Source organism: Bombina bombina, chromosome 1, assembly GCF_027579735.1.
Source record: "Bombina bombina isolate aBomBom1 chromosome 1, aBomBom1.pri, whole genome shotgun sequence".
NCBI classification, from domain to species: domain Eukaryota; kingdom Metazoa; phylum Chordata; class Amphibia; order Anura; family Bombinatoridae; genus Bombina; species Bombina bombina.
The window spans coordinates 1,215,740,598-1,215,763,291 of record NC_069499.1 but is presented as its reverse complement, the minus strand read 5'-3'; the positions used below and the strand labels follow the sequence as shown (position 1 = coordinate 1,215,763,291).

The following is a 22,694-nucleotide window of genomic DNA, read 5'->3' as shown; positions in this document are numbered from 1 at the left end:
TAGAAAGAGATACTTATTGATGATAAGCCTTATTGATAGAAAACTGTGATGGGCTTTAAATACATGTTATGATTATGGTGAAAGAGGAAACTTTAACATTACTATATAGTGCATGATTTCTGACGCAACTATACTGTGTATTTTTGAGCAAACAATAAACCAAATATGCAGTATGACAAGCTATAGACCAATGACTAAGCAGAAAATGCAGTATGAAACTGAATAATTTGTGGCCTTAGATTTCATCTAAACACATAGTTAAAAAAATAATAAAAAAACATAATTTATGCTTACCTGATAAATTCCTTTCTCCTGTAGTGTGATCAGTCCACAGGTCATCATTACTTCTGGGATATTAACTCCTCCCCAACAGGAAGTGCAAGAGGATCACCCAGCAGAGCTGCTATATAGCTCCTCCCCTCTACGTCACACCCAGTCATTCGACCAAGAACCAACGAGAAAGGAGAAGCTAAAGGGTGCAGTGGTGACTGGAGTATAATTTAAAAATTTAGACCTGCCATAAAAATACAGGGCGGGCCGTGGACTGATCACACTACAGGAGAAAGGAATTTATCAGGTAAGCATAAATTATGTTTTCTCCTGTTAAGTGTGATCAGTCCACGGGTCATCATTACTTCTGGGATACCAATACCAAAGCAAAAGTACACGGATGACGGGAGGGACAGGCAGGATCTTTATACAGAAGGAACCACTGCCTGAAGAACCTTTCTCCCAAAAATAGCCTCCGAAGAAGCAAAAGTGTCAAATTTGTAAAATTTGGAAAAAGTATGAAGCGAAGACCAAGTTGCAGCCTTGCAAATCTGTTCAACAGAGGCCTCATTCTTAAAGGCCCAAGTGGAAGCCACAGCTCTAGTGGAATGAGCTGTAATTCTTTCAGGAGGCTGCTGTCCAGCAGTCTCATAAGCTAAACGTATTATGCTACGAAGCCAAAAAGAGAGAGAGGTAGCAGAAGCTTTTTGACCTCTCCTCTGACCAGAGTAAACGACAAACAGGGAAGACGTTTGTCGAAAATCTTTAGTTGCCGGTAAATAAAATTTTAGGGCACGAACTACATCCAGATTGTGCAGAAGTCGTTCCTTCTTTGAAGAAGGATTTGGACACAAGGATGGAACAACAATCTCTTGATTGATATTCCTGTTAGTGACTACCTTAGGTAAGAACCCAGGTTTAGTACGCAGAACTACCTTATCCGAGTGAAAAATCAAATAAGGAGAATCACAATGTAAGGCTGATAACTCAGAGACTCTTCGAGCCGAGGAAATAGCCATTAAAAATAGAACTTTTCCAAGATAACAACTTTATATCAATGGAATGAAGGGGTTCAAACGGAACGCCCTGTAAAACGTTAAGAACAAGGTTTAAACTCCATGGCGGAGCAACAGTTTTAAACACAGGCTTAATCCTGGCCAAAGCCTGACAAAAAGCTTGAACGTCTGGAACTTCTGACAGACGTTTGTGCAACAGAATGGACAGAGCTGAGATCTGTCCCTTTAAGGAACTAGCGGATAAACCCTTTTCTAAACCTTCTTGTAGAAAGGACAATATCCTAGGAATCCTAACCTTACTCCAAGAGTAACCTTTGGATTCGCACCAATATAGGTATTTACGCCATATTTTATGGTAAATTTTTCTGGTAACAGGCTTCCTAGCCTGTATTAAGGTATCAATTACTGACTCAGAAAATCCACGTTTTGGTAAAATCAAGCGTTCAATTTCCAGGCAGTCAGCTTCAGAGAAATTAGATTTTGATGTTTGAAGGGACCCTGAATCAGAAGGTCCTGTCTCAGAGGCAGAGACCAAGGTGGACAGGATGACATGTCCACTAGATCTGCATACCAGGTCCTGCGTGGCCACGCAGGCGCTATTAGAATCACCGATGCTCTCTCCTGTTTGATCCTGGCAATCAATCGAGGAAGCATCGGGAAGGGTGGAAACACATAAGCTCTCCCGAAGGTCCAAGGTGCTGTCAAAGCATCTACCAGGGCCGCTCCCGGATCCCTGGATCTGGACCCGTAACGAGGAAGCTTGGCGTTCTGTCGAGACGCCATGAGATCTATTTCTGGTTTGCCCCAACGTCGAAGTATTTGGGCAAAGACCTCCGGATGAAGTTCCCACTCCCCCGGATGAAAAGTCTGACGACTTAAGAAATCCGCCTCCCAGTTCTCCACTCCCGGAATGTGGATTGCTGATAGGTGGCAAGAGTGAGACTCTGCTCAGCGAATTATCTTTGATACTTCCATCATCGCTAGGGAGCTTCTTGTCCCTCCTTGATGGTTGATGTAAGCTACAGTCGTGATGTTGTCCGACTGAAATCTGATGAACCCCCGAGTTGTTAATTGGGGCCAAGCCAGAAGGGCATTGAGAACTGCTCTCAATTCCAGAATGTTTATTGGCAGGAGACTCTCCTCCTGAGTCCATGATCCCTGAGCCTTCAGGGAATTCCAGACAGCGCCCCAACCTAGCAGGCTGGCGTCTGTTGTTACAATCGTCCATTCTGGCCTGCTGAATGGCATCCCCCTGGACAGATGTGGCTGAGAAAGCCACCACAGAAGAGAATTTCTGGTCTCTTGATCCAGATTCAGAGTAGGGGACAAATCTGAGTAATCCCCATTCCACTGACTTAGCATGCACAATTGCAGCGGTCTGAGGTGTAAGCGTGCAAAGGGGACTATGTCCATTGCTGCTACCATTAAGCCGATCACCTCCATGCATTGAGCCACTGACGGGTGTTGAATGGAATGAAGGACACGGCAAGCGTTTTGAAGTTTTGTTGACCTGTCTTCTGTCAGGTAGATCTTCATTTCTACAGAATCTATAAGAGTCCCCAAGAAGGGAACTCTTGTGAGTGGAAAGAGAGAACTCTTCTTTTCGTTTACCTTCCACCCATGCGATCTTAGAAATGCCAGTACAAACTCCGTATGAGACTTGGCAGTTTGAAAGCTTGAAGCTTGTATCAGAATGTCGTCTAGGTATGGAGCTACCGAAATTCCTCGCGGTCTTAGCACCGCCAGAAGAGCCCCCAGAACCTTTGTGAAGATTCTTGGAGCCGTAGCCAACCCGAATGGAAGAGCTACAAACTGGTAGTGCCTGTCTAGGAAGGCAAACCTTAGATACTGGTAATGATCTCTGTGAATCGGAATGTGAAGGTAAGCATCCTTTAAATCCACTGTGGTCATGTACTGACCCCTTTGGATCATGGGTAGAATTGTCCGAATAGTTTCCATTTTGAACGATGGAACTCTTAGGAATTTGTTTAGGATCTTTAAATCCAAGATTGGTCTGAAGGTCCCTTCTTTCTTGGGAACCACAAACAGATTTGAGTAAAATCCCTGTCCGTGTTCCGACCGCGGAACCGGATGGATCACTCCCATTAGTAACAGATCTTGTACGCAGCGTAGAAACGCCTCCTTCTTTATTTGGTTTGTTGACAACCTTGACAGATGGAATCTCCCTTTTGGGGGAGAGGTTTTGAAATCCAGAAGATATCCCTGAGATATGATCTCTAGTGCCCAGGGATCCTGGACATCTCTTGCCCAAGCCTGGGCGAAGAGAGAAAGTCTGCCCCCCACTAGATCCGTTCCCGGATCGGGGGCCCTCAATTCATGCCGTCTTAGGGGCAGCAGCAGGTTTTCTGGCCTGCTTGCCCTTGTTCCAGGACTGGTTAGGTCTCCAGCCTTGTCTGTAACGAGCAACAGCTCCTTCCTGTTTTGGAGCAGAGGAAGTTGATGCTGCTCCTGCTTTGAAATTACGAAAGGAACGAAAATTAGACTGTCTAGCCCTAGGCTTGGCTCTGTCTTGAGGCAGGGCATGGCCTTTACCTCCTGTAATGTCAGCGATAATTTCTTTCAAACCGGGCCCGAATAATGTCTGCCCTTTGAAAGGTATGTTAAGTAACTTAGATTTAGAAGTAACGTCAGCTGACCACGATTTTAGCCACAGTGCTCTGCGTGCCTGAATGGCGAAACCGGAATTCTTAGCCGTAAGTTTAGTTAAATGTACTACGGCATCTGAAACAAATGAATTAGCTAGCTTAATGGTTTTAAGCCTGTTTGAAATTTCTTCGATAGTAATTGAGTCAAGAGTCTCTTCCAGGGACTCGGACCAAAAAGCGTCCGCGGCCGTGACAGACGCAATACATGCAAGGGGTTGTAGTATAAAACCTTGTTGAACAAACATTTTCTTAAGGTAACCCTCTAATTTTTTATCCATTGGATCTGAAAAGGCACAGCTATCCTCCACCGGGATAGTGGTACGCTTAGCCAGAGTAGAAACCGCTCCCTCCACCTTAGGGATCGTCTGCCATAAGTCCCGAGTGGTGGCGTCTATTGGGAACATTTTTCTAAATACAGGAGGGGGGGAAAAGGGTACACCGGGCCTATCCCACTCCTTAGTAATTATCTCTGTAAGCCTCTTAGGTATAGGAAATACGTCAGTACTCGCCGGTACCGCATAGTATCTATCCAGCCTACATAACTTCTCTGGAATTGCAACGGTGTTACAATCATTCAGAGCCGCTAATACCTCCCCTAGTAGAACGCGGAGGTTCTCAAGCTTAAACTTAAAATTAGAAATGTCTGAATCCACTCTATTGGGATCAGAACCGTCACCTGCAGATTGAAGCTCTCCGTCCTCATGTTCCGCATACTGTGACCCAGTATCTGACATGGCCCTAGTATTATCAGCGCACTCTGTTCTCACCCCAGAGTGGTCACGCTTCCCTCTAAGTTTGGGTAATTTAGACAAAACTTCAGTCATAACATTAGCCATGTCCTGCAATGTGATTTGTAATGGCCGCCCTGAAGTACTCGGCGTTACCAAATCACGCACCTCCCGAGCGGGAGATTCAGGTACTGACACGTGAGGCAAGTTAGTCGGCATAACTTTCCCCTCGTTGTTTGGTGAATGATGTTCAATTTGTACAGATTGACTTTTATTTAAAGTAGCATCAATGCAATTAGTACATAAATTTCTATTGGGCTCCACTTTGGCTTTGGCACATATAGCACAGAGATATTCCTCTGAATCAGACATGTTAAACACACTAGCAATTAAACCAGCAGCTTGGAAATACTTTTCAATTTAAATTTCAATAGTACGAAAAAAACGTACTGTGCCTTTAAGAAGCACAGAAGTTATGACAGTTGAGAAACAATAAAATCAAATTTTTACCGGAAAAAATATATATTTAGCAAAGGATTGTCCCCATTAGCAATGGATAACTAACCCTTAAATGACAGAAAAAAAAGTACAGAATATAACGTTTTTTATCACAGTCAAGCACTATCTCACAGGTCTGCTGTGAGTGATTACCTCCCTCAAAATAACTTTTGACGACCCTTAAGCTCTGTAGAGACGAACCGGATCATGCAGGGAAGAAAAACAGACTTGTGACTGAATTCCTGATGCGTAGTAAAAGCGCCAAATTAAGCCCCTCCCCCTCACACACAACAGTGAAGGAGATCAGTAAACTGTCAAAAATTGAATAAAATGCCCGCCAAGTGGATAATTAGTGCCCAACACAATTTTTCACCCAGTACCTCAGAAAATTAAACGATTTAACATGCCAGCAAAACGTTTAACCTGATAATAAATTGTCACAGAAACCTACTGCTAGCCGTTCTCACTGCAATATAGGCTAAGGTTTATTCATACAGTATCATTCCAGTGAAGTGCCATTCCCCAGAATACTGAAGTGAAAATATACATACATGACAGCCTGATACCAGTTGCTACTACTGCATTTAAGGCTGAACTTACTTTATATAGGTATTTGCAGTATTTTCTAATCAATTCCATTCTTAGAAAATAATAAGCTGCTACATACCTCTTTGCAGGTGACCCTGCCCGCTGTCCCCTGATCTGAAGTATACCTCACCCCTCAGATGGCCGAGAACAGCAACATGATCTTAACTACTCCGGTTAAAATCATATAGAAACTCAGGTAGATTCTTCTTCAAATTCCCCCCTGAGAATGAACAACACGCTCCGGTGCTGTTTTAAAATAACAAACTTTTGATTGAAGTCATAAAAACTAAGTAAAATCACCACAGTCCTCTCACACATCCTATCTATTAGTTGGGTGCAAGAGAATGACTGGGTGTGACGTAGAGGGGAGGAGCTATATAGCAGCTCTGCTGGGTGATCCTCTTGCACTTCCTGTTGGGGAGGAGTTAATATCCCAGAAGTAATGATGACCCGTGGACTGATCACACTTAACAGGAGAAATAAAATAATGAAATACAGCATTATATTTTTGCTAGAATGTCTCTTTAAAGAATCCATAAAAAACAAAATGTATGCATACCAGATAAATTCCTTTCTTTTCTGGCAGGGAGAGTCCACGACTTAATTCCTTGCTGTTGGGAAATACAACACCTGGCCTCCAGGAGGAGGAAAAGACACCCCAGCCAAAGGCTTAAATATCCCTCCCACTTCCCCATCCCCCCAGTCATTCGGTCGAGGGAACAAGGAAAAGTAGGAGAATCATCAGGGTATAAAGGTGCCAGAAGAAAAACAAAAAAGGGAGCCGCCCAAGAAAAAGCTTACAGGCGGGGTCATGGACTCTCCCGACCAGGAAAGAAAGTAAATTAATCTGGTAAGCAGAAATTTAGTTTTCTTTCCAAAGGCAGGGAGAGTCCATGACTTTATTTCTTACTGTTGGAAAACAATACCCAAGCTAGAGAGGACACTGAAGGATTAACGGGAGGGAATAACAAAAAAAGGCGACACTAATCTGAGGGCACAACAGCCTGCAACATCTTTCTCCCAAAAGCTGCTTCACCTAAAGCAAACATATAAAAATGTAAAATTTAGAAAAGTATGTAAGGAGGACCAGGTAGCCGCCTAACAAATCTAAATCATAGAGGCTTCATTCTTAAAAGCCCAGGAAGAAGCAACTGCTCTAGTGGAATGAGCTTTTATCCTATCAGGAGGCTGCTGTCCCGCTGTCTCGTAAGCTAAGCGGATGACACTCCAGAACAAATGAAATGGGGGGGCATTTTTTTTTCACGAGGGGGCGCGCATTTACAAAGCATGTATGAGAGTCAAAATAAGAGCAGACCTACATATTCTGCAGGAAAGTGTAGCTTCTGGCTGGCTTATCCCCCACTATTAACATTTGGAGAATAAGTGCTAAATCCCTAGGTAGAAGAATGCAGTCTAAATCCTATGCAGTGCACTAAAACAGAGCCATTAAACATGAGACCCCCAGTGCAATAGCTCCTTAAAAACAATTTACCCCTTAATCACCATGATCCAAAACCCTTAAACGTATTCTCAAATCTCAATCATGTCCCCTAAACAGCTATGCACCCCAAACCCCCAATGCAATTAACTCCTTTGTTTGCAATAGCAGTGAGGATACTAGGTTTTCAGGTACTGGAAATTTTGTAGATTAGATATGAGAATATATATATATATATATATATATATATAAAGACAGTTTATGGCCTTGCAAGACAAATTGTTAGGATGTGTTTATTGTTTATTCAGCTGCATTAAAAGCATTTCCGAGTGTCACTAACAAAACATGTCAAGCAATTCAGACTCTCAATAATAATGAAATGGCATCCAATCCATCAGCTGACAGCACACACAAGCAATAGGACACATGAATAACACAGGTATGTGCACATACATCCTACAGGCAATATAATGAGCCAAGCTGCACACAGTTATGTATTCAAGCACATACAGTAAATGGCAAATTCCTGATACCTTTAACAAACCTTAGAGCTGACACGTAACATCCCTATTAGATCACAGTGTACTATAGCAATGCTTATGCTTTTTTGTTATTATTTAGGAACCAACTTTCTAACCAATAAATACCAGAACAAGACATTAAAATTAAATTCATATAAATGGGATATGGGATGAAGTCAGCCTGCAATGTTTTATTTTGTTTTTTGAATTAGCCCTAAGCCCTTGCATGTGGAAGGAAAGTTTGCAACAGAGGAGAGGGAGAGCTGGAACTCATTAACTTGCCTTACATAGCTGGGCTGGGGGTAACAGAGACAGCACATAGTGTGATAACAAGAGACTGCCCTGAGCACAGACAGCACATAGTGTGATAACAAGAGACTGCCCTGAGCACAGACAGCACATAGTGTGATAACAAGAGACTGCCCTGAGCACAGACAGCACATAGTAACATTGATAACAAGAGACTGCCCTGAGCACAGACAGCACATAGTGTGATAACAAGAGACTGCCCTGAGCACAGACAGCACATAGTAACATTGATAACAAGAGACTGCCCTGAGCACAGACAGCACATAGTGTGATAACAAGAGACTGCCCTAAGCACAGACAGCACATAGTAACATTGATAACAAGAGACTGCCATGAGCACAGACAGCACATAGTGTGATAACAAGAGACTGCCCTGAGCACAGACAGCACATAGTAACATTGATAACAAGAGACTGCCCTGAGCACAGACAGCACATAGTATGATAACAAGAGACTGCCCTGAGCACAGACAGCACATAGTATGATAACAAGAGACTGCCCTGAGCACAGACAGCACATAGTATGATAACAAGAGACTGCCCTGAGCACAGACAGCACATAGTATGATAACAAGAGACTGCCCTGAGCACAGACAGCACATAGTATGATAACAAGAGACTGACCTGAGCACATACAGCACATAGTGTGATAACAAGAGACTGCCCTGAGCACAGACATCACATAGTGTGATAACAAGAGACTGCCCTGAGCACAGACAGCACATAGTGTGATAACAAGAGACTGCCCTGAGCACAGACAGCACATAGTATGATAACAAGAGACTGCCCTGAGCACAGATAGCACATAGACAAAGCAATGTGAGATCTCCATAATAACATATAGTGATTTCTTATTAAAAGGAGACTGCAGAGAAGTGAAAGTAACTACTGAAGACAATTAGTACTGAAATTAATAAGTGGATTTACATTATACAGAGGCAGGGGCTGCTTGTAAAAGGCAACACAGTTACCTGACATCAGATGGTCACAGAGAGAGAGAACTATGCCCTGATAGTAATGGGAGAAAAGAACAGCTATACACAGGAAAGAAACAGGACCCACATACCAAAGCTTAGACCTGCTGAGCTCAATACACATGATTCTAGGCAGCACCTCGCTCAGGGCACACCACCAGCAATACCAGAGAGGACTGGAGTCGGGAGAGCAGTGATAGAGAGGCACTCAGGAACAGAAACCAAAGAAAATAAACAAACAAGAGGGCGGGGGAGTGGGACAGATACAACAAATATGGGATCGATCCCATATTTGTTGTATCTGTCCCACTCCCCCGCCCTCTGTTTGTTTATTTTCTTTGGTTTCCGTGGATCTGTTAGTAAGTGCAGGCAGGGAGGGTGACCGGCTGTGACCCGCACTAAATAAGTAATGACACTGACAGGCACGCATTCAGCTAAGCAGGAGGGAGTATTAGAGGACTTGGGGAGGGAGGCTAATAATAGCTCTTACCTTATCATCTGTTGATGCCTGTTTCCTAAAATTCCTCTGCTCCAGCATGGCTGTCTGCGTGCAGTCAGGGCTCAGACTCAGAGCAAATGTGCGCGCCAAAAGCAGCCAGTCAATAGGAAAAGCTTATGGCTGAGCTGCACCAATGAATCTATTTTTGATGAGCTGAAGCAATGGGCTGAGAGTCTGAGACCTGAATGACTGCACATTGTGACATTTGAGCGTGCACAAGGGCCCCGCCCGCAGAAAAGTTGCGGGGCAAAAAAATAAAAAACATAATTTATGTAAGAACTTACCTGATAAATTCATTTCTTTCATATTAGCAAGAGTCCATGAGCTAGTGACGTATGGGATATACATTCCTACCAGGAGGGGCAAAGTTTCCCAAACCTCAAAATGCCTATAAATACACCCCTCACCACACCCACAATTCAGTTTAACGAATAGCCAAGAAGTGGGGTGATAAAAAAGTGCGAAAGCATATAAAATAAGGAATTGGAATAATTGTGCTTTATACAAAATCATAACCACCACAAAAAAAGGGCGGGCCTCATGGACTCTTGCTAATATGAAAGAAATGAATTTATCAGGTAAGTTCTTACATAAATTATGTTTTCTTTCATGTAATTAGCAAGAGTCCATGAGCTAGTGACGTATGGGATAATGACTACCCAAGATGTGGATCTTTCCACACAAGAGTCACTAGAGAGGGAGGGATAAAATAAAGACAGCCAATTCCTGCTGAAAATAATCCACACCCAAAATAAAGTTTAACGAAAAACATAAGCAGAAGATTCAAACTGAAACCGCTGCCTGAAGTACTTTTCTACCAAAAACTGCTTCAGAAGAAGAAAATACATCAAAATGGTAGAATTTAGTAAAAGTATGCAAAGAGGACCAAGTTGCTGCTTTGCAGATCTGGTCAACCGAAGCTTCATTCCTAAACGCCCAGGAAGTAGATACTGACCTAGTAGAATGAGCTGTAATTCTCTGAGGCGGAATTTTACCCGACTCAACATAGGCAAGATGAATTAAAGATTTCAACCAAGATGCCAAAGAAATGGCAGAAGCTTTCTGGCCTTTCCTAGAACCGGAAAAGATAACAAATAGACTAGAAGTCTTACGGAAAGATTTCGTAGCTTCAACATAATATTTCAAAGCTCTAACAACATCCAAAGAATGCAACGATTTCTCCTTAGAATTCTTAGGATTAGGACATAATGAAGGAACCACAATTTCTCTACTAATGTTGTTGGAATTCACAACTTTAGGTAAAAATTCAAAAGAAGTTCGCAACACCGCCTTATCCTGATGAAAAATCAGAAAAGGAGACTCACAAGAAAGAGCAGATAATTCAGAAACTCTTCTAGCAGAAGAGATGGCCAAAAGGAACAAAACTTTCCAAGAAAGTAATTTAATGTCCAATGAATGCATAGGTTCAAACGGAGGAGCTTGAAGAGCTCCCAGAACCAAATTCAAACTCCAAGGAGGAGAAATTGACTTAATGACAGGTTTTATACGAACCAAAGCTTGTACAAAAACAATGAATATCAGGAAGAATAGCAATCTTTCTGTGAAAAAGAACAGAAAGAGCAGAGATTTGTCCTTTCAAAGAACTTGCGGACAAACCCTTATCTAAACCATCCTGAAGAAACTGTAAAATTCTCGGTATTCTAAAAGAATGCCAAGAAAAATGATGAGAAAGACACCAAGAAATATAAGTCTTCCAGACTCTATAATATATCTCTCGAGATACAGATTTACGAGCCTGTAACATAGTATTAATCACGGAGTCAGAGAAACCTCTTTGACCAAGAATCAAGCGTTCAATCTCCATACCTTTAAATTTAAGGATTTCAGATCCTGATGGAAAAAAGGGCCTTGTGACAGAAGGTCTGGTCTTAACGGAAGAGTCCACGGTTGGCAAGAAGCCATCCGGACAAGATCCGCATACCAAAACCTGTGAGGCCATGCCGGAGCTACCAGCAGAACAAACGAGCATTCCTTCAGAATCTTGGAGATTACTCTTGGAAGAAGAACTAGAGGCGGAAAGATATAGGCAGGATGATACTTCCAAGGAAGTGATAATGCATCCACTGCCTCCGCCTGAGGATCCCGGGATCTGGACAGATACCTGGGAAGTTTCTTGTTTAGATGGGACGCCATCAGATCTATTTCTGGAAGTTCCCACATTTGAACAATCTGAAGAAATACCTCTGGGTGAAGAGACCATTCGCCCGGATGCAACGTTTGGCGACTGAGATAATCCGCTTCCCAATTGTCTACACCTGGGATATGAACCGCAGAGATTAGACAGGAGCTGGATTCCGCCCAAACCAAGATTCGAGATACTTCTTTCATAGCCAGAGGACTGTGAGTCCCTCCTTGATGATTGATGTATGCCACAGTTGTGACATTGTCTGTCTGAAAACAAATGAACGATTCTCTCTTCAGAAGAGGCCAAAACTGAAGAGCTCTGAAAATTGCACGGAGTTCCAAAATATTGATCGGTAATCTCACCTCCTGAGATTCCCAAACTCCTTGTGCCGTCAGAGATCCCCACACAGCTCCCCAACCTGTGAGACTTGCATCTGTTGAAATTACAGTCCAGGTCGGAAGCACAAAAGAAGCCCCCTGAATTAAACGATGGTGATCTGTCCACCATGTTAGAGAGTGTCGAACAATCGGTTTTAAAGATATTAATTGAGATATCTTCGTGTAATCCTTGCACCATTGCTTCAGCATACAGAGCTGAAGAGGTCGCATGTGAAAACGAGCAAAGGGGATCGCGTCCGATGCAGCAGTCATAAGACCTAGAATTTCCATGCATAAGGCTACCGAAGGGAATGATTGTGACTGAAGGTTTCGACAAGCTGTAATCAACTTTAGACGTCTCTTGTCTGTTAAAGACAGAGTCATGGACACTGAATCCATCTGGAAACCCAGAAAGGTTACCCTTGTCTGAGGAATCAAAGAACTTTTTGGTAAATTGATCCTCCAACCATGATCTTGAAGAAACAACACAAGTCGATTCGTATGAGATTCTGCTAAATGTAAAGACTGAGCAAGTACCAAGATATCGTCCAAATAAGGAAATACCACAATACCCTGTTCTCTGATTACAGACAGCAGGGCACCGAGAACCTTTGTAAAAATTCTTGGAGCTGTAGCTAGGCCAAACGGCAGAGCCACAAATTGGTAATGCTTGTCCAGAAACGAGAATCTCAGGAACTGATAATGATCTGGATGAATCGGAATATGCAGATATGCATCCTGTAAATCTATCGTGGACATATAATTCCCTTGCTGAACAAAAGGTAAGATAGTCCTTACAGTTACCATCTTGAACGTTGGTATCCTTACATAACGATTCAATATTTTTAGATCCAGAACTGGTCTGAAAGAATTCTCCTTCTTTGGTACAATGAAGAGATTTGAATAAAACCCCATCCCCTGTTCCGGAACTGGAACTGGCATAATTACTCCAGTCAACTCTAGATCTGAAACACATTTCAGAAATGCTTGAGCTTTTACTGGATTTACTGGGACACGGGAAAGAAAAAATCTCTTTGCAGGAGGTCTCAACTTGAAACCAATTCTGTACCCTTCTGAAACAATGCTCTGAATCCAAAGATTGTGAACAGAATTGATCCAAATTTCCTTGAAAAAACGTAACCTGCCCCCTACCAGCTGAGCTGGAATGAGGGCCGCACCTTCATGTGGACTTAGAAGCAGGCTTTGCCTTTCTAGCTGGCTTGGATTTATTCCAGACTGGAGATGGTCTCCAAACTGAAACTGCTCCTGAGGATGAAGGATCAGGCTTTTGTTCTTTGTTGAAACGAAAGGAACGAAAACGATTATTAGCCCTGTTTTTACCTTTAGATTTTTTATCCTGTGGTAAAAAAGTTCCTTTCCCACCAGTAACAGTTGAAATAATGGAATCCAACTGAGAACCAAATAATTTGTTACCCTGGAAAGAAATGGAAAGTAAAGTTGATTTAGAAGCCATATCAGCATTCCAAGTTTTAAGCCATAAAGCTCTTCTAGCTAAAATAGCTAGAGACATAAACCTGACATCAACTCTGATAATATCAAAAATGGCATCACAGATAAAATTATTAGCATGCTGAAGAAGAATAATAATATCATGAGAATCACGATGTGTTACTTGTTGCGCTAAAGTTTCCAACCAAAAAGTTGAAGCTGCAGCAACATCAGCCAAAGATATAGCAGGTCTAAGAAGATTACCTGAACACAGATAAGCTTTTCTTAGAAAGGACTCAATTTTCCTATCTAGAGGATCCTTAAACGAAGTACCATCTGACGTAGGAATAGTAGTACGTTTAGCAAGGGTAGAAATAGCCCCATCAACTTTAGGGATCTTGTCCAAAATTCTAATCTGTCAGACGGCACAGGATATAATTGCTTAAAACGTTTAGAAGGAGTAAATGAATTACCCAAATTATCCCATTCTTTGGAAATTACTGCAGAAATAGCATTAGGAACAGGAAAAACTTCTGGAATAACCACAGGAGCTTTAAATACCTTATCTAAACGTTTAGAATTAGTATCAAGAGGACCAGAATCCTCTATTTCTAAAGCAATTAGAACTTCTTTAAGTAAAGAACGAATAAATTCCATTTTAAATAAATATGAAGATTTATCAGCATCAACCTCAGAGACAGAATCCTCTGAACCAGAGGAGTCATCAGAATCAGAATGATGATGTTCATTTAAAATTCATCTGTAGGGAGAGAAGTTTTAAAAGATTTTTTACGTTTACTAGAAGGAGAAATAACAGACATAGCCTTCTTTATGGATTCAGAAACAAAATCTCTTATATTATCAGGAACATTCTGCACCTTAGATGTTGAGGGAACTGCAACAGGCAATGGTACTTTACTAAAGGAAATATTATCTGCTTTAACAAGTTTGTCATGACAATCAATACAAACAACAGCTGGAGAAATAGCTACCAAAAGTTTACAGCAGATACACTTAGCTTTGGTAGATTCAGCACTTGACAGCGATTTTCCTGTAGTATCTTCTGGCTCAGATGCAACGTGAGACATCTTGCAATATGTAAGAGAAAAAACAACATATAAAGCAAAATTGATCAAATTCCTTAAATGACAGTTTCAGGAATGGGAAAGAATGCCAAAGAACAAGCTTCTAGCAACCAGAAGCAGTAAAAATGAGACTTAAATAATGTGGAGACAAAAGTGACGCCCATATTTTTTCGCGCCAAATAAGACGCCCACATTATTTGGCGCCTAAATGCTTTTTGGCGCCAAAAATGACGCCACATCCGGAACGCCGACATTTTTGGCGCGAAATAACGTCAAAGAATGACGCAACTTCCGGCGACACGTATGACGCCGGAAACGGAAATAGAATTTTTGCGCCAAAAAAGTCCGCGCCAAGAATGACGCAATAAAATGAAGCATTTTCAGCCCCCGCGAGCCTAACAGCCCACAGGGAAAAAGTCAATTTTTAAGGTAAGAAAAAATGGTCAAATCAAAATGCATTATCCCAAATATGAAACTGACTGTCTGAAAATAAGGAAAGTTGAACATTCTGAGTCAAGGCAAATAAATGTTTGAATACATATATTTAGAACTTTATAAACAAAGTGCCCAACCATAGCTTGGAGTGTCACAGAAAATAAGACTTACTTACCCCAGGACACTCATCTACATATAGCAGATAGCCAAACCAGTACTGAAACGAGAATCAGCAGAGGTAATGGTATATATAAGAGTATATCGTCGATCTGAAAAGGGAGGTAAGAGATGAATCTCTACGACCGATAACAGAGAACCTATGAAATAGACCCCTTAGAAGGAGATCACTGCATTCAAATAGGCAATACTCTCCTCACATCCCTCTGACATTCACTGCACGCTGAGAGGAAAACCGGGCTCCAACTTGCTGCGGAGCGCATATCAACGTAGAATCTAGCACAAACTTACTTCACCACCTCCATCGGAGGCAAAGTTTGTAAAAACTGAATTGTGGGTGTGGTGAGGGGTGTATTTATAGGCATTTTGAGGTTTGGGAAACTTTGCCCCTCCTGGTAGGAATGTATATCCCATACGTCACTAGCTCATGGACTCTTGCTAATTACATGAAAGAAATAAATTAAGTAAAAGTATTTAAAAATAAAAATTTTAACAAATCCTGTGTTTTGAGGGGGCACAGCATTCCATTTGGGTGGGCATTGCCCCCCAAAGCCCCCCCTTGGAGCCGACCCTGGCATAAACGACAAACAAGGATGAAGATTATCTAAACTCCTTAGTAGCCTGAAGGTAAAACTTCAAAGCACGAACCACATCCAGATTGTGAAGCAAACGTTCCTTCGCTGAGGAAGGATTGGGACACAAGTAAGGAACAACAATCTCTTTATTAATGTTAAGCACTGACACCACCTTAGGAAAGAAACCTAACCTAGTGTGTAAAACCGCATTATCAGCATGGAAAACAAGGTAAAGGGGGTCACACTGTAAAGCCAAAATCTCAGAGACTCTGCGAGCAGAAGCAATGGCTAACAGAAACAAAACTTTCCAAGATAACAGTTTAATGTCAACAACATGCATGGGCTCAAACGGAGCCTGCTGCAAAACACTAAGAACAAGATTGAGACTCCAAGGCGGAGCCACAGGTCTAAACACAGGTCTGATCCTAGTCAGAGCCTTAAAGGACTGCACATCCGGAAGCTCAGCTAATCTCTTGTGCAGCAACACCGACATGGCCGATATCTGTCCCGTCAGAGAGCTGGCAGTTAGAACCGTCTCCAAACCATCTTGGAGAAAAGATCAAATTCTGGCAAACTTTACCTTATGCCAAGAAAAACCACGTTCCTCACACCAGTGCAGGTAAGTTCGCCATACTTTATGGTAGATGCGCCGAGTAATTGGCTTACAAGCTTGAATCAAAGTGTCTATGACACTCTCAGAGAATCCTCTCTTGGCTAAGACTAAGTTTTCAATCTCCACGCAGTCAGCCTCAGAGAATCTAGATTTTGATGTATGAAGGGACCCTGTATCAGCAGTGACGAAAGACAAAGAATGATTGGGGGGATGGGAGAAGTGGAAGGAATATTTAAGCCCTTGGCTGGGGTGTCTTTGCCTCCTCCTGGTGGCCAGGTGTTGTATTTCCCAACAGTAAGGAAACCATTGACTCTCTCTGCCTTTGGAAAGAAAAGTAATCAGTGAAAGCACTTATATAATCCTTTACCAATATAAGATTGGATCTCTAGAGAAGTTAATCATTTTATCCCACTGGAAAAAACAAGTCTCAGGACCAAGTTTATATTATCATTTAGACTCTCTCTCTCTCAAAGAGGCACTTATGATAATTTTGTATGGTCTGCAGGAAGCCATCTTGTCTTTGGGTACCACTGATAAGTTGAATTTTTGTTGTAACTTTTATCTTCCATTCTCTTTCTATAAATTACTTCAGTAAGAACACCCTTATTAACAAAGTGAGGCTATATAACAGGATATGAGTCTTTATCTATATCCCTAAATCTCCTTTGTGTAATGTTAACCCCTTTCTTGTGGATTATTTGTATGTATCAAGAAATTTCTAGTTTCAGCTCTATTAATAAAGGTGATCTGTTGGATGTAATTTAGAAAGAAAAAGTCTTCATACCAAGTTGAAGGAAATATAAGCAATGATAGCATGTTTTTGGGAATAGCCAATTAATTAATATCCCTGAACACTTAATCTGGCTTTAGATATTAGTAGTTACGTACTAAACGATATTAAAATGCATGAGAAGACTAACCTGAACAGAAGGGACTTGATGGGTTGAAATTAATGGCAAATTCATGAGATACCTACAAAAAGTAAGGTTGATATTATGGTCAAGATACGAAATGAAGTACCTTCTTTTATCAAATAAAATTAAATATGCAGTATCACAAATATTTCAGCATAAATTGACTCAAAGACAACCAACAATTTCTCTCATGGTAATTTAAAGTATTGTTATCATAACGCTTCTGCAATCCACTAATCGTTGTCTCGCCCCCCACCCCTCCCCCACGTTCAGCCCCTTTCACAAACATCACACCCCGGGGGAAACAACAATTAGTGGATTGCAGATTCGTCATCTGTCAAGCAATTGAGCAATATGGCAGACGGAGGAAAGGCACTAATCGTTATAGCATTAAAAGGTAAAAATCTCAGAATATCAGTATATAGTACAAATTTGATGAATGAAAGTCTCACTAATTTTTAAATTCTATTCTATGACGTGAAGTTTACATTCATTTTAAGATGTTTTTCTTAGAATTTGGTTTCTCTTTTGCAGTCCTCAAACAAACCCTAATAGTCAAAATTGAAATATTTACGTCTTGGGTATTTCTGTACTCAACTACATTTATGCAGGGAAATAATTTATATTTGGTGTTTTCTAGGGTTTTGTGTAGACTGGAGATGAGAAACAATGGGCTCCATTTATTAAGCTGCGCATGCAGCTTCGGAGTTTAGTTAAGTAGCTAAGTTTAAAGACACACTTTATAGAAACATGATACTGGGCTCATATTATTACTGGGCATTATATGTCCCTTTAAACTGTAAACAGTCATCACTTTAAATGCTTCCATTATTTTCACATAGAATCGTCTTCTATTATTCGAGATTCTGTTTCAATTTAAATGAAGAGAAAACAATACCATCTGTTGCCTGCAAGCTTATTGACTATAGACCAGTGTCTAATCATTAAATGACAGTTTGCATGTCTTTATATAAAGCTATATAATTAAATAAAGTGTTAATATGTGTGAGAAAATATTTTATATTAATGAGAAAAATATACAGTACCTTCCACTCAGGTGGTAACTGTGCACCAAATCCCAAGGCAGGAAACAACTTATCGCTAAAAAGAAACAAATATATTAATCTGTGACATCATGGCACATATTAGATAAATAATAATAATACACTGATTATTTTATAACAAAATACTAGGAAAGATAAAAGTTATAAATCATTAAATCCCAAGAAAATGGCAGATTTCAAGGGGGAGAGCTGTTATATAGCAGTTCACTCAAAACACATGGTAGATACTCTACAATATAGTATGCAGTGTAATATATATACTGTATATATATATATATATATATATATATATATATATATATACAAAAAACAGAGAAGCACTCCAAAGGACTTTCAAAAGAATAGTTACTTTATAGTGAACGTTTTCGGATCACAGGGGATCCGTCCGTCTGAGGACGGATCCCCTGTGATCCGAAAACGTTCACTATTAAAGTGACTATTCTTTTGAAAGACCTTTGGAGTGCTTCTCTGTTTTGTCTATATCACTTTTGTGACAGCACCCAGGGTTTATGTTCTTTGAAAATCTGGAGTGCACTTTGTTCAGTTTTTATATATATATATATATTTATATTTGTTGTTATTTATGTATTTATTTGTTGTTGTTATATATATATATATATATATATATATATATATATATAAAAGTGTGTGTATGTAAGAGTTGTGGCTTAAAAAGTATTTATAATATTTATATTTGTCACTCATACTGTTTTTTCAAATGTATCTTTTTTTTTTTTTTTGGTTAAGATTTATTTTTTATTTTTAAAGTGATGGTAAATCCTAGCGTTTGTGAAATGCTAGAATTTACAATTTGAACAAATAAAGGGGACTTTCAGTCATGAAGTATAAAATACTTCATGCTGAAAGCTCCTTTATTTGTTGGAAGTGTTCGCTGCACTGAGATGCTCAGGCAGCCCACGGCAGAACACTATTTGATGTAAGGTGACGTTTCCAACTCTAAGCCAATAACCGTGCGTTCCAATTGGTGCCAAGCTGGATAGCCCGCACGGCTATTGGCTAAGACGTGGAAACGTCACCTCTCAGCAAAATAGTGTTCTGCCGTGAGCTGCCTGAGCAGCTCAATGTGGCAAACACATCCAACAAATAATGGCGCTTTCTGCATGAAGTATTTATTTGTTCCAATTGTAAAACCTAGCGTTTCACAAACGTTAGGATTTACCATCACTTTGATGTAGTAAACATTGGACTGCATGAGGACAAATTTCCGTTGCTTAGTATTACATTTTGATGGACAGTCTTTATGGCTGATGTTTTATGATGACATTCATATGTGATCGTGATTATCTCTTTAAACAATAGCACCCATTACACTCCCTCATAATTTACGTGTGCAGCTTGGGTGATTTTTTTTTCCTCTTTCTTTTTTGGTTTTCCTGCAAGTCGTGAACCACAGAAAATACACTGCAAGTTTTTTTACTTACGAATCATAATCTTGAATAATTTGTCCAACTGACCAAAGGGCAGATAGGTACTCATTTGTTCCCGATGGGTTAATATAATGTAAAGATGATGCATCTCTTGGGTTACCATTCGAAGCTGTAAAGTCTATTCCAACCTGGGTATTAAAATAAATAAATATATTATTAGACTTTACAATTAAATTCTTAACAAGACATATAATTACAAAATATTTCACCATGCAAGAAAACATAATTTATGCTTACCTGATAAATTTATTTCTCTTGTAGTGTATTCAGTCCACGGGTCATCCATTACTTATGGGATATATTCCCTTCCCAACAGGAAGTTGCAAGAGGATCACCCAAGCAGAGCTGCCACATAGCTCCTCCCCTCACATGTCATATCCAGTCATTCGACCGAAACAAGACAAGAAAGGAGAAACCATAGGGTGCAGTGGTGACTGGAGTTTTAATTAAAATTTAGATCTGCCTTAAAAGACAGGGCGGGCCGTGGACTGAATACACTACAAGAGAAATAAATTTATCAGGTAAGCATAAATTATGTTTTCTCTTGTTAAGTGTATTCAGTCCACGGGTCATCCATTACTTAAGGGATACCAATACCAAAGCCAAAGTACACGGATGATGGGAGGGACAAGGCAGGAACTTAAACGGAAGGAACCACTGCCTGTAGAACCTTTCTCCCAAAAACAGCCTCCGAAGAAGCAAAAGTGTCAAATTTGTAAAATTTTGAAAAAAGTGTGAAGCGAAGACCAAGTTGCAGCCTTGCAAATCTGTTCAACAGAGGCCTCATTCTTAAAGGCCCAGGTGGAAGCCACAGCTCTAGTGGAATGAGCTGTAATTCTTTCAGGGGGCTGCTGTCCAGCAGTCTCATAGGCTAAACGTATTATGCTACGAAGCCAAAAGGAGAGAGAGGTTGCCGAAGCTTTTTGACCTCTCCTCTGACCAGAGTACACGACAAACAGGGAAGAAGTTTGACGAAAATCTTTAGTTGCCTGTAAATAGAACTTCAGGGCACGGACTACGTCCAGATTAAAAAGTCGTTCCTTCTTTGAAGAAGGATTAGGACATAATGATGGAACAACAATCTCCTGATTGATATTCCTGTTAGAAACTACCTTAGGTAAAAACCCAGGTTTAGTACGCAGAACTACCTTGTCTGAATGGAAAATCAGATAAGGAGAATCACAATGTAAGGCTGATAACTCAGAGACTCTTCGAGCCGAGGAAATAGCCATCAAAAACAGAACTTTCCAAGATAAAAGCTTAATATCAATGGAATGAAGGGGTTCAAACGGAACCCCTTGAAGAACTTTAAGAACCAAGTTTAAGCTCCACGGAGGAGCAACAGTCTTAAACACAGGCTTAATCCTAGCCAAAGCCTGACAAAAAGCCTGGACGTCTGGAACTTCTGCCAGACGTTTGTGTAAGAGAATAGACAGAGCAGAGATCTGTCCCTTTAACGAACTAGCAGATAAGCCCTTTTCTAAACCCTCTTGTAGAAAGGACAATATCCTAGGAATCCTAACCCTACTCCATGAGTAACCCTTGGATTCGCACCAAAATAAATATTTACGCCATATCTTATGATAAATTTTTCTGGTAACAGGCTTCCGTGCCTGTATTAAGGTATCAATAACTGACTCCGAGAAGCCACGCTTTGATAGAATCAAGCGTTCAATCTCCATGCAGTCAGCCTCAGAGAAATTAGATTTGGATGTTTGAAAGGACCTTGTATTAGAAGGTCCTGCCTCAGAGGTAGAAACCATGGTGGACAGGACGACATGTCCACTAGGTCTGCATACCAGGTCCTGCGTGGCCACGCAGGCGCTATCAGAATCACCGATGCTCTCTCCTGTTTGATCTTGGCAATCAGTCGAGGTAGCATCGGAAATGGTGGAAACACATAAGCCATGTTGAAGACCCAAGAGGCTGTCAGAGCATCTATCAGCGCCGCTCCCGGGTCCCTGAACCTGGATCCGTAACAAGGAAGCTTGGCATTCTGGCGAGACGCCATGAGATCCAGATCTGGATTGCCCCAACGATGAATCAGTTGAGCGAAGACTTCCGGATGAAGTTCCCACTCCCCCGGATGAAAAGTCTGGCAACTTAGAAAATCCACCTCCCAGTTCTCCACGCCTGGGATGTAGATCGCTGACAGGTGGCAAGAGTGAGTCTCTGCCCAGCGAATTATCTTTGAGACTTCCAACATCGCTAGGGAACTCCTGGTACCCCCTTGATGGTTGATGTAAGCCACAGTCGTGATGTTGTCCGACTGAAATCTGATGAACCTCAGTGTTGCTAACTGAGGCCAAGCTAGAAGAGCTTTGAATATTGCTCTCAACACCAGAATATTTATTGGGAGGAATTTCTCCTCCTGAGTCCATAATCCCTGAGCCTTCAGGGAGTTCCAGACTGCGCCCCAACCTAGAAGGCTGGCATCTGTTGTTACAATCGTCCAATCTGGCCTGCGAAAGGTCATACCCTTGGACAGATGGACCCGAGAAAGCCACCAGAGAAGAGAATCTCTGGTCTCTTGGTCCAGATTTAGCAGAGGGGACAAATCTGAGTAATCCCCATTCCACTGACTTAGCATGCATAATTGCAGCGGTCTGAGATGCAGGCGCGCAAATGGCACTATGTCCATTGCCGCTACCATTAAGCCGATTACTTCCATGCATTGAGCCACTGACGGGCGTGGAATGGAATGAAGGACACGGCAAGCATTTAGAAGTTTTGATAACCTGGACTCAGTCAGGTAAATTTTCATCTCTACAGAATCTATAAGAGTCCCTAGAAAGGAGACTCTTGTGAGTGGTGATAGAGAACTCTTTTCCACGTTCACTTTCCACCCATGCGACCTCAGAAATGCCAGAACTATCTCTGTATGAGACTTGGCCATTTGAAAGCT

The 22,694-nt window shown here is 41.2% G+C and overlaps 1 protein-coding gene across 1 annotated transcript in view; it reads right to left on the bottom strand.

Annotated features, from left to right (window-relative positions):
• CPNE2 (copine 2) overlaps positions 1 to 22,694 on the bottom strand; it is a gene marked incomplete in the record, with an annotated part of 400,103 nt that overhangs the window by 56,430 nt on the left and 320,979 nt on the right. Inside the window, 3 exon segments of the mRNA XM_053700230.1 lie at positions 17,284 to 17,335; positions 18,324 to 18,378; positions 19,784 to 19,917. Coding sequence (XP_053556205.1) covers positions 17,284 to 17,335; positions 18,324 to 18,378; positions 19,784 to 19,917 — 241 coding nt within the window.